Source organism: Lingula anatina, chromosome 1, assembly GCF_051362555.1.
Source record: "Lingula anatina isolate TDL-2025a chromosome 1, LinAna3.0, whole genome shotgun sequence".
Lineage (NCBI taxonomy): Eukaryota > Metazoa > Brachiopoda > Lingulata > Lingulida > Lingulidae > Lingula > Lingula anatina.
Genome location: NC_141767.1, coordinates 44,954,741 through 44,967,986, shown reverse-complemented (window position 1 = coordinate 44,967,986; position 13,246 = coordinate 44,954,741). Strand labels below are relative to the sequence as shown.

The following is a 13,246-nucleotide window of genomic DNA, read 5'->3' as shown; positions in this document are numbered from 1 at the left end:
TCAGCAAATGTGATGTAAGCCATTGATTATTGCTTCTTGCTTTCACCCAATACCAGATGCTATCAGAAATGCAGATCCTATCCTGCCTTATGATTTACCCTAGAAAATTGGTTATCCACTGTGTATTGCTCTTTAATTTTTGAAAATATCAGCTTGCTCAAATTAAGTCTAGACAGCAAATATCCATTAGTTCAGATTATGAAAGGGTACTCATTGGAATAAATGTCTGGTCAGCAAACATTGGTTTTTGTCATGAAAGCAGCATTCATTGCATCCTACTTAAAACTAATGATGGTTATATTTCTTTTGCTTAGTTCTCAGATCTCTTCTTCTGTGTCCTTGAAAGATGTCTGTCACTGATTGCAGCATTTTATTTCATATTGCATTTAATGAAATGACAGGTTCAATAGTCTGTAGTTGGGCCAAATATCCTTTATAGAACTTTCATGTTTTGATGACATCTCGTCTGATAAGAATATTAATAAATTGTGAGATGAGAAAAGATTTACTTGCATAAATCACAGTTCCTACCAAATCTAAACCATGTCATACAGTATTTGTGTTACTTGCCATCACAGCATGAAGTCACCAATGTCCCTTTTTTATGGCAACTTGGTAAAACAACCATTATCGCTGTTATAGCCATTAAGCACGGTAATTCTGCAACTCTCAGTTTGAAATTAAATTTGTTGATGTGGCATTATGTCTGAAAAGCAGATATCATGTGTCCTGGAATGATACTTCCTGAGTTTCATACTTCACATAAAGGAGTTGAAACACTGGGATACAGCCTGAAGTACTTTTGATTGAAATGTTTTTGTGTCCATATGACTTCTGGTGATTAGTGTGCTACATGGGACTTTTCAAATTGGTCTAGTCAGTATACCTAGTCCCTTTTTTGGCACAGACAGAAAGTACTGTTGAGCATATAGTTGAATGCTTTACATCATGCAGTTAGATACATTGGGAATTGCTTGGTCACTGTATGATTGTGTTTGATTTATTTAAGGGAACATTTTAAGCGTGTTTTGAGGAAAAAGAATAGACAGACAGGCAAACTGATAGTCAGACAGACAGACATATAGTGAGAACATATTTTCATTCTTATTGGCCTTTAAAAAAATTTTTTGTCTGCAAACCTATAATAACCACGTAATGTTTTTATAAAATCAGTGTTTACTGATTATGTTTTAAATCTCCTGGCATAACTTCATTTTCACTGAAAATTCAGCCCATTTCACTATATTCATGTAGTTAATTTTCTATAGAAATTATTGTTTTGATCTTAAGGACTCTGCTGTAGCCCATATGTCAAACAAAGCAGGAAAAATTAAACAACTGAAAGAGCATGGATTGTCTCTGAAAACAATGGGTTAATGATATGCATATTGGATCAATTCACGTTCTCATCTTGACCATGTCAAATTAGTACTGTCCATGACTCAGCAAAGTGTAAATATTCAATTCAAGAAAATCTTTTCAAGTTCTAAGACTTATTTGTTCTTAGAAGTAATCATCCTATTCTTTCCCTTTCAACCAACCTGACAGGACTCTGTTATTTTCCAGCTTGCAGGAAATTGAAAACCTTACAATGGTAGAGATATAAATTAATGCAGACAGATTTGATTCTGGGCAGGTTATGAACCATTCATTGTAATACTTTCCACCATTTAATTCATTGACAGATAAAATGGTTGTGATGTTTATTTTTCCCTTGGCTTTCAGGAAATTGAAGTGACCCAAAGAAGAATAGAAAGTGAGAGTCTGTACAAAAAGCTTGAGGAGAAAAATGGGAATGTTTCTAAGTTGGTAAGCAAACATTACTTGATTGACTTTCTTTTATACGCCGTATGGAAGCAACAAATACGTGCCACGTGTTGTCAATACTTTGCCAGGCTCTGATGTCAAACCAATGGGGCTCACGAAAGATCTGCACAGAGTGTTTTCTCTGCTTTCTCGTTCAACTGGAATGATTCTTTCAATTTGTTAGTTGCATAATGTTATTCTTGTGGGCTGATCATGAGCAGAGCAATTGATTAAAGCTCTCAGTAGTCAGTAGGATGCTCAGAGAATCTCAAGGAGCATTCTGAGAAATTGCTCTGTCACCTGGAGGGTGTGAAAATGACATGGCATGGATTTTTCGTCCTTGGAATTGTAGGAAGCACTGGGATTTCCAGGGGTCTGTGAGAGCAACATGGCCTATTGTCAGCTGTGCAATATTTGGGTGAATGTTTTGAGAATTTTACAGTGATTGCATATATTGATGTTAATGTTGAGGTTATTCAGTTAGTTTACTCTTATCGACATTAGAGTCTTGTTCGGGTTGCAGATCGGTTGACCCTTGTCAGTTTAACTTGCTTTGAGAAAATAGCACTCTTTGAAATATCACGAAGGGCAGTCAAGTGCCACACATTTTAAGTGGATATATATATATACATGTTGTTATCCATGACTTTATTGAAGATGTATTGAAATACATAAGCATGGGTAATTGTGAGTATAGTTTTTGTCATGTTTGAATACATGGGTATTGAAATTTGTTTATGCATCAGCAAACAGCACACACACACACACACACACACACACACACACACACACACACACACACACACACACACACACACACACATACACGTGCAGGCATGTATGTCATGCACACACACACACACATACACACACACACACATATTTTTGGGTACATTTAAACATTAAGATATCATGAACATGTTAACCAGTGCATGGTAGCGTATTGTTGAAGAAATAATTGGTAGTGTGTTTATACTTGACTTAATTCACCATACAGGCGTGTTTGCATGTGTATATTTTACTGTATAGATTAAATTTAATATTGAGTTCAGACCTCTAATGGTTAAGCTAAATGCTAGAGATAAGTCAAGAAAAAAGAAAAGAAAATGAAATCAACTTGTTTATGTCAAACCAAACTATCTCTTACTGAATTAACCCTGTAAAAAGTTTCTTTTCAATTTGTGCAGTATCCTGCAATATCCAGCTCTGTATCAGGTAGGCCTTTATTGAATGACGTGGTATTATCTGTTTATAGGAAGATGAATTACGGGTAACCATCCAGAAGAATAATCAACTCAGTCAGGAGGTTCTTGATCTTGAGACCAAGTTGCAGCAGCTTGAGGAGAAGGTAACTTGGTTAAAAGTGCATTTCTAGTCCCATTGTGATGGTTCAGTCCAGAATGTTCTATCTGGGCCAAGGATTTGATCAGTGACCTTGGGAAATAAATCTTACCTCTCTGTTGCACTAGCCATTCCTTTTATAAGACTTAAAATGAACTTCTTTTATATCACAAAAACAGCACAGAACATCCTTTTGAGATAAAGCAATTGAATTTTTGTACCAAACAAAAATGTACTGAATGCATGTGGTCATTCATCCAGCTTAAGTCAAGAGAAGCAATGTCTTCTAAATGAATTTTATAGAGAATTATTGAGATTAAAACTTGAAAATGATAAGCATGGGAAAATTGCTGAGAATTCCAGGGAATTTTATAAACTCAATTTTTTAAATGTCAAAATTGCATGTACTATCTCTGTAACTATAATGATATTTATGACAAAAGACATGCAAGAGTGCCCCCCAGTGACAGGTAAATGCAAGACACGTGTACATTGATTGATAACAAGACTGCAGTTGCTAGAACTTTCTAACAAGATAAAAGGGAAAGCTGACAGCCTTTTTTTCATACCATGAGCAATTCTTTTATGTGTGTTCACTTAAAACTATCCTAATATTATGTGAACTGAATTCTCCCTAACGAAGTACATTCATACACTGTCATGCCATAAATCATTCAATTCCTGATTCCTGATACATATGACATGCTTTTCAGCTTACCGAAGCACAGAATGCCGAGGCAGACAACAGTCATCTATTGGCATTGGAAGAAACCAATAAAGCTTTGAGAAGAGAACTAGAAAAGAGCGAACTAGAACAATCTAAACTTCAGGAAAGCTTTGAGGAAAACACCCATGCTTTACATGAAAGATTAGAAAAATTGGAGAAAGACTACCATCACAAGTGTAAGGAGAGTGAAGAAAGTGTTAAAAGGGCGCAGGAAGAGGTTGAAGCCACACACAGAGCAGAGCGAGAGAGGGATCGATTGGTAAGTACTTCATTCCTGCTTGTGCTTGTCTGCTTTGTACAGATTCTTTGAATGGAAGCCTCACATTCATCGTTATGACCACGATGACCCTGGATTCAAGTGCTCTTGTGGCCATACTGTAGGTGGAGCACAATCCCTTGTATCCACAGGCTGCCGGAACATGGCCCTGCCTCTAAGCTTAGAACCTGTTAAGAAGGGCTCATGGTTTTTCTGTATGGTTGAACATAAGAGATATGCTATTTTTTTAATAGAACATTTGTGTTATTTTTGTACATCATAGCAGGTCAGCTGCCATTGCGTCATAGGATATAAAGAACCTTATTGGGTTTAACGTAAATGTATGGTTTTAGGGTGTGAGAAATCTGCTGATATAGATTAGCTTACAGTGTTGTGTACAAGATGTGACTGATAACAATGTATTAGATGTGACTTATTTTATCTTGTGAATGATGTAGCATCGTTTAAGGTGCAACTTATACCATTATGTTTGATGTGTTTTAAAACATTGTATGTGAGATGACATTGTGTTAGATGTGACTTACAGATTGTGTTGGATACTACTGCAGCTTAAAAAGACAACCATGTGTTAGTTTTGTGGCATCAAGTTCAGAAGCACCTCTATCGATCAATACCTGCATCTTGAATTCTTGTTTTTCTTAACAGTAAAAAGGGATACAAGACCATTCTGCTGTTAGCTACAAATCGACCTAACATGGCACAATTATAATACTGATCGCACATCACAATTCATAAGAAATTGAGGGTGATTCTGATAATTTCACAAGTGCTGTGATAAAGTCTTCCCATCTCTCAGGCAGCACAATTGAATGTGATTGATTAGTCTAGCTAGAATCTGGATGGTTTCTGTAGTGCAATTTATAATTGGTCTAAACTGAAGAATCGTGATCTTACAACATTCCCCAAGGCATCTTTTCACCTAAGAATGTAAACTGGTGATGTGCTACAGCAGAGTTATGGTTAGTTTATTTTGATAAAGGGACTCACAATTGCTTTTTGCATTGTAGGATTGATCAGTCTATTTTCTTGGGACAAGTTTGGCATACGGAATTGATAAGATATGGAGAAAAAAAGAAAAAGAAATCGCAATTTTATCCCAATCTGTTGTGATTTGGGTCAAAAAAGTAGTTTAGATTTTAAAATTCACCGAAAGACTTACCAAAAGAATTGCCAACATTAGTTGTTGCTTTGGAGTCCCTGAAGACACAGTAAAGTTACCAATTAATTGTACATGCAGAAGTAGACTACAGTGTGAAAAAATAGTTGTATTGGCTTGGGAGGTAGGGAGCCGAAGGTCATTGATTTGTTGAGCCTAGATCCCCTGAGACATCTTTCTGTTTGGGGATATGTGGATTTGAATATTCATATTGTCCATCGATCAAATTAATAGATCAATGTGATCACCTAAAAGAAAAGGATATTAGCTTTCTAGAGTGATGGGTCTGTAAATTATATCTCATTGTGTGTTTTCTGTATCCTACTGAGATATATCATGGCTGGTTAATTTTTGTGACTTGATCAGAATAAGAGAGAAAATTAAAAACAAGGTTTTGTGTAGGTGATGCCGTGTGATCTGCAGATCAGCTTTCCATCACACATTGTATATATAATGCAGTGGGATTGCATGTGAAAGTCATGCCCACACACCATCATCAGTTCTTATCATACTGTCCCACTTGATCCAGAGCATTGCATGACTTAAAAGAATATACTTCCCACACATTCTGGCAGTACTTAATGTTGTGGACTGGTATACACATACATCTTTATATAAGGTGTGGGTTAATGTATGTAATGTTAAACACAAGCACATACATGCACTCAAATATGCACTACCGGTATAGGTTAGTTCTGATATGGTGTGTCTCATACTACATAAATTTGCATCATTATTTCACTATTTAATCAAATGTTCACACAATCATTCGTTATTATTAAAAGAATGCATGTCTCTGTGCAGAATTCATTAAAGCGAGTTCTTTTTCTCATGCAGTGCTCTGTTTTGTACAGCAGGCATTCAAATTTTTTATTGCGTTCCCATAAACCCATTGTACTAGCTGGATAGATGTAATTCTGCGGGGCTTCTTGCTAAAGCGCTTTTAGTGTAATCAGCTTAATTGTCTGGCACGTCTTCTTGAGTAACTAGGGGGTAATTAACTGTTGTTAATTACCTCCTAGCAGCTTGATTAGGTGTGCCAGACATTTAAGCCACTTACACTAAATGCAATTCAGCGAGAATCCCCACAGGGATGGATCGATCCAGCTAGTACTTTGGGTTTATGGGAATGCTCCCTTTGATACAATATTATTGCCTGTGAGGCAGAATTTAGAGGTATAGGCTCTGTTCTCACAACTTTTAGATCGATCTATCACCGCGGGGAGTCTCACTAGATTACTGTCAGATAATCCCCCTTAAGTGTCCGTCCCCGCCTACTACAAGCTTTAAGGGGTAATTAACTTTCGTGTCCGCCCGGCTGACAGCTATTTAGCGTGAACCCCCAGGGAGTTAGGTCGATCCAATGTAGGTCGATCTAATCTATGAGAATGGGGTGATACATTTAAAGCTAGATAAACAAAAGCCTATTAGGCATGTATCTGTATTTGTGTTTATTTATGTATTTCTTATATAATTACATATTTATTTTTGATTTATATCAATTTACACATCAAAGATTTATATAAAATGCCATTTTATTAAAGTCTGTTTGCGAGAGGGAATTAAAAAAATATATTCCATTGATCTTGGTCATTAAATTTCCATAAATAAGTGACTGGATGGCCTGTTTTATTGATGTTGGACCAGCAACTTAGAAATGCTTCATAATTCCAAAGATTATTCTTGGAATTCATTAAGCAGAGCCACTTGTATCTTTGCACACAAGAAGATTAACTCTGTGCAACACCTCGAAACTGCACAGCCTATTACGTGACCAAAGTTGCTTCTCAAAGTGATGCTCTTTCAGTTGGCAGCTATTGTATGACAGCTGTACTATCTGTTTTCATAAGAGGTATTTTTTGTGCTTGTAATAGGATCATCAACTGGTGTCTGGGATTGTTGTTGAGAAACTTCAAGTGGGATTATTCAACAACACTTGTGGTTAATACTGTTGAGTTTTCATTACGTGATTATAAGCAAGTTATACTTGATTATCTTCTCCATTTGTGATCTAATGAAGTCAAGTTGAGACGCTCACTGCATTTTCACCACTCATCTATTCTATTGGCTTCAAATTAAGTTAGATGTGTAATTAGTGGTTTTCCTTTAGTCTTCATTAAGCCACGGACTGTTTAAATTGTCTCATCTTTTGTCTAATTTGGCACCAAAGTGTGGAGCAGTCAAGTTACTATGCTCTGGTTTATTACCATATTTCGCCCACTGCACTGCCACATTGATTTCTTGTATTTTGCAGAGGAGTGAACTGAATATCAAGATTTCTGAATTTGAGGATGTGAAGAGCCTTTTAAAGGAGCAACAAGGCAAAAGTTTGGAACTGGTAAGTGTACAGTTTGTGTGAGCACATACTTGGAGTACATTTTATGTTTGCGTTCATGCACATGCATAATCATGCACATATACACTTGACCAACACGTTGCATGGTATATATAAGCACTTGTAAATGTACATGCTCCATGTGTCAATAGATATTTGTGTACATGTAGATTCATGCACATCATACACTGTGAATTGATTTTTTTCTTATTAAAATATAAGAATATTGAGATTAAAAATATGCAGTGAGAGTTTAGTTTTATTTGATTGGTAAAACTATGATGGATGACTTATATCTTGGTAGCTTGTATGTATTAATACTTGGCTGTTTTAGCAAGGAGAGCTAGAAACTCAGATACTGAAGAATACAGAGCTGACCAAACAGACCACTGAGCTATATCAGAAACTGCAGGATTTTGAAAAGGTAATGTAACTCCCATAACAGAGAATCTCCAAAGGTACAAAATGTAATAGCACCCTCCCCTCAATAGATTCTCTGACCTAGCCCTTAAATTATTGTTTTAGGCAAACAGTCTGCATTAAGTACTGTTTTGCTGTGAGTTTCTGGGACTGATTTTTTAATCAAGCATTTCATTACCTAAATGCAAAGAAAACTTAAGGTTATTGACCATGCGGGGATCTCTTGTGTATTTTGAGTTATTGGCTCTTTTCTGGAGGATGAATATTGGAGATGGCTGGAGGGGGGGTTCAAGAATATATCACAATAAATGGGGTTTTCCTTTAATTGGTTTATTTATTTTTATTTATTAACAAATTTGCAATTATTTATGGTTTTTTTTTATTGAAAAAATGAGAAAAGTTCAATAGTACCCAAGGGAACTGAATTCAAATTCTGGATTTGGATTTTTGATTCAGAATGCTTTCCATAAGCAGGCTTTGTATTCTTGAATTTTCTTGTTTTTTTTTCTGTATAAAATGGAAGAAAATGTTTCTGAATATCAAATATTTGAGAATGAAGTTGTGAAGTTTGTCTAGCTTTGGCTATAAAACCACTAATGACTGTAAGGGAACATGTCTAGGTGCTCAATTTGCTTAGATGTTCTCTAAAATGCCTCTATTTACTAAATGCTTAAGGACCAGTAAATAGCCTTTATCAAAAGATAATGTTTTCCAGGGAAAGTTAGGTAATGAAGGAAGTAGGTGGTAGGAAATTTCCATTGGTTGCTAACATGCTTTAGGCAAATGTTGCCTTGTAATGTAGTTTATTTTAAAAAAAGAATTGTGTTTTTCTTCTTTAGTATGCTGTACAAAGAAGTACCAGTAATTCACTGTGTTTGTTTGTTTTTTTTTACCAGTAGTTCATTGTAATTACTTGCATGGTCTAGATTGAATTGATTGCATTAAACCATGCATAGCTTTGTGGAAGATCTAATTGTCCTATTGCATTGCAGCCATTTTAAGGGAGCAGTTAATTGGGTTCATGTAGAACATAAAGCATATATATCATGACCAATATATAATAATGCTTTGAAGAAATTATTTGCCCAGTTTGATCATGCTACTATCGTGATGTCAAGAGAGAGAGTTACTATGATGCTCAAGCAGAAAGAACACAAATAATCTCTTTTGCAGCCTGTTAATTTTGGAGATTATTGCTACTTTTTATCTTTAAAAATGGTTTGAGACAATTGGAAGATATATTTGGAGACAACTGTCCAGTGAATTTTGAAGATAGTTGTAATATGTTCATTAGTTTTACAGGCAATTGATACGGGAACATTGGCTACAATGTTATATTGATTTTGAATGTCTCAATAATGAAGCCCTCTAGACCTTACATAGAATTCTTTGTAACTCAAATGGTTTTTACAGAATTTATCAAAGAAAAATGTGCTCATGCCTTCTCACTTGGGCAGAGTAAGGTTCTATCTGTATACAAATAGATTTGTACATTTGACATACAGATTGTGTTTACAGTAAAAAAAAACCTGTGTAGAGGATTGAAAAGTAGCATGTATACAACTTGAGAAAATAGCTGAGAAAATTGACTCGCTTAACTTTTGCAAATGGACTCCATTGATTTGTTCGGTTTCTTCAATAGCCATTAGAACCTTCGGGTGATTGCATGCGTGTCTCCTGTCTCCTCAAGGAATACAGGCAATTTTTAAAGGTATTTGTTTGCTCAAAACCTTGACTTGGGGTATTATTACAGTCACCACAGTGCAAATTGATGTGAACCTGTTTCATGACTTGATCACTCAGAATCTGTTCGAAAACACAAAATGTATTCATTAGACTGCAAAGAACCTCAACACAAAATTTTCCCGTCTCTGGTAGTTGTTTTTGAACTGTTTTTTTTTTTCTTTTTTTTTATTATTTATTTATTTATTTATTTATTTATTTGCAAAGACATTTAAGAATGTACAGTACAGAACTGAAATATGATATTTAAACCACAACTACTTCACATTGATTCATATTTATGGGCATCTCCAGATTTAGAATGTAATGTTACTTATAGAAGGCTGTTTATTTTGCAAATGTTTCTTTTTCAGTCTTCATATTTAAGATATCCAGCAAGGGGAGAGAGAGGGGTAGCACAGTCATTGGATTTTGTTTTGTCATCTAAGTCGCATGATAGTATATTAACTGTTCACGTTTAAATATTCATAAGGTAGAAGAAAGATAATTGATTATTTGGTACATGTGGCCAGTTTCAAAACCTTGATTTACTGGTAGAAGAGATTCCTTGCTTAGATATTGGATGTTTTTTTATGCTGACACACTGCAAGATCTCGATTAAAGCTCAGGGCACTAGAAAATGAAACAGTCTGTCGATCAATCAAAACTGTCTTATTCCAATTTTTTGGGGACAGCATAGAATTTTTTTTAGATACAGATGTAGTGCAGTGTAGATTAGATAGTTATTACATAATTAACAGCAACTTTAAATTCATTTGGAATAGATAAACTAATGAAGTAGGGATAGCTGATAATAAAGGGAAAGAAGGAAGAAGGCAAATGTGTACTTTACAGGGGTTTAATTTATCTAAGCTGGACCCCTATGGATTTAAAATACTAAATTAATGTATGTATATTGACTAAAGAAAATCTCAGTGATGAACTATTGGAAAAAAATTGTCCATATTGAACTGTATTCAGTGGATCTTTGCAGACTTACGTAACCAAATTAGTAAGAATGAACAAGATGATTAATCAGGTACCAGCTCCCTTTTGTTAAGATGGACAGATTCTGTGTCCATACTTAATGAAGGGTGACCAACAGGGATTTAGTGATATAACCATTTCTGGCACGCATACAGAGGAGACAGAGAGCTTCTACAACAGGAACATCCAATTGGGAAATCACCTGAATTGTGTGCACTCTTGTGATATCATTTTGACAATTATGCTCAAAAATTGAGCATAATCCTTTGTTCTTCCACTGCAGTGACCTCTGCACTTGCAGCAACTCAATCAAGTTCTGTATCCTCTACTGGGGTCTATATTTAGGGATAAGATGCTACAGCCAGTGCCAATTTGATTGGTAGTCAGTGCAATTTTAGCCACCTCTTGCCGCATCTGCAGACATTGATTTTTTTTTTTTTTTTTTGGACTAGACAATCAATAAGCATTTTTCATTAACTGTTTGCTTGAAATACACTTGACAGTAAATCATGATCCAGTTCGAGCCTAGCTTCTGAAGACAGTGATTGAACAGTTTAAGTGTAAAAGGATCAAATGGCACATAATGGCCACTTAGTGCCAGGTGTGAGAGAAGGCTATGCATACCTGAGGCAAAATGACTGATAGATGGATACCTGATCAATAGTTCAATGACTTAAGATGTGCTTAAATACAGAAGTGCTTTGATTTTAAGGGTAAAATATTAAAAGATTTGCTTAAAGATGTTTTTCTCCTGTAAAGGTGATAAGGATGTACCTAGTCTTATAGGGGTGTGGACTTGAATGTGGCCTTATTATTTTGACCATAGGTGTTGATTGGTCTCTGGTCATAGCTGAAGTTAAAGGTGGTTGAGATATTGAAGAAAAGTTTGAATTAAACTTTGCTGCTTTTTAATAAAAAAGATTTTTGTCAGACATTGCTAGGGTTTGATTTTTTTCTCTTGTTGATGGCATACACTGAGTTTTAGCTGAATTTGATGATAATTACTTAAATTATATGACTGGTAGTGATGTTAAATGACATACGGATTATTCAGAGATACAAACTTTCTTCAGATAAATAAGATATTCTCCAATTCATTCAAAGTAACTATACAGAGGCTACAGATACAATGATGGTCACAGAGAGTGACTGTGTAACAGGTATTTCTTATTATCTTTGGAACACGTTAACTTTAACCTGATCTTCAAGTCTTTTATTTTCCTCTCTATATCTTTAGATAACAGAAGAATGTCAAACACTGAGGGCCAGTGTTGAAGTAAAAAACTCTGAGTGCAAGGCAGCTAAGGAAGAAATTTCCACTTTACAGAAGAGGATTTCGGAACTGGAACCTTTGGAGCAGGTATAGATTTAAGTTTTTGTCTTCAAAATGTACAGATTTTATGATTCCATGTTATTTGTTTTCTATTAACTATGCATCAACATATTTAACATATTCAGTCTGGTATTATTATTTCCCAAATTTGAGTTAAGTCAATTAATTGATTTTCATTTGTAATATCAAAAATCAATGGTTAACAGAATGTTACTTGAGTTTGTGTCAGGGAGTATATTTTTGTAAGTAACTGAAAGTCATAAATCTTATAAATCTTGTATTTGGAATTGGGGAATAATAATACAAATATCTTTATTAAACTTAAAAATGTTTAGATGGAAACAACCAGCTTTATCACATGGCAGTAGTGTACCATATGTACTCGGATACACATTCAACTGAAAAATTTCAATACAGGATCAAGCCATTTTACCATATGTCATGAAGTTCAGCTGTGCAATTATTATTATTATATGAAAATATCTATATAAGCAGCATGGTATGTGGTTGCAATTTCCTGGAAAATATCTGGCAGTGTTGAGTAGATTAACAGCTTGAGTAATAATCTCTTAATTAGGATGATTAATGGAATAATTAAGGTTGTTTTGAGCTTACAAGACAAACTGGTATTACCTTTATGTCGTCAGCATTTGGTCATAAAACCTAGACTTAAGGCATATAATGAGGAGGTCTCTTTAAATTTAAATGTAGAATTGCATGGATTCAACCTTATACAGCATTCTTATTGCAGCTGAAAAGAGCTATATAGACAGTTTTTTATATTTGCACATTTTATATTTTATGAAACAGATTACCTTGATGTAATTTTAATGTTACTTTTTAATTTGGTCAGTTTGCCAGAAATCATCATATAAATTTGGTCAATTTTCTTAATCTTACGAAAATGGCTGAACTTAAATCTGATAACGATAGCCATTTTTTTCTGTCAACTTCCTTTATGATATTGAAGGCAGGTTTCTTAGCAAATATGGCATGTGGTTTTTTAGAACAGTCTGAATATAATGGTTACTGTATTGCTTCCTTATCTCTAGGGCTAAGAAAGAGTTTTATTCACATCTGATTCCAGGTCCTGAGAGCACTGTTTGCTTTAGATATCACAGTAATATCTCTCCCCTGAATTC

At 35.0% G+C, this 13,246-nt stretch overlaps 1 protein-coding gene across 7 annotated transcripts in view; it reads left to right on the top strand.

Annotated features, from left to right (window-relative positions):
* The window catches only part of LOC106176230 (RIMS-binding protein 2-like), a 53,007-nt gene that overhangs the window by 21,259 nt on the left and 18,502 nt on the right, over window positions 1-13,246 (top strand). For all 7 annotated transcript variants that reach the window (XM_087000561.1, XM_087000560.1, XM_013558523.2 and 4 more), the window contains 6 exons: window positions 1,726-1,809; window positions 3,062-3,154; window positions 3,861-4,133; window positions 7,562-7,645; window positions 7,977-8,066; window positions 12,009-12,131. In XM_087000561.1, the coding sequence (XP_086856687.1) occupies window positions 1,726-1,809; window positions 3,062-3,154; window positions 3,861-4,133; window positions 7,562-7,645; window positions 7,977-8,066; window positions 12,009-12,131 (747 nt within the window). The remainder of the gene's footprint in view (window positions 1-1,725; window positions 1,810-3,061; window positions 3,155-3,860; window positions 4,134-7,561; window positions 7,646-7,976; window positions 8,067-12,008; window positions 12,132-13,246) is intronic.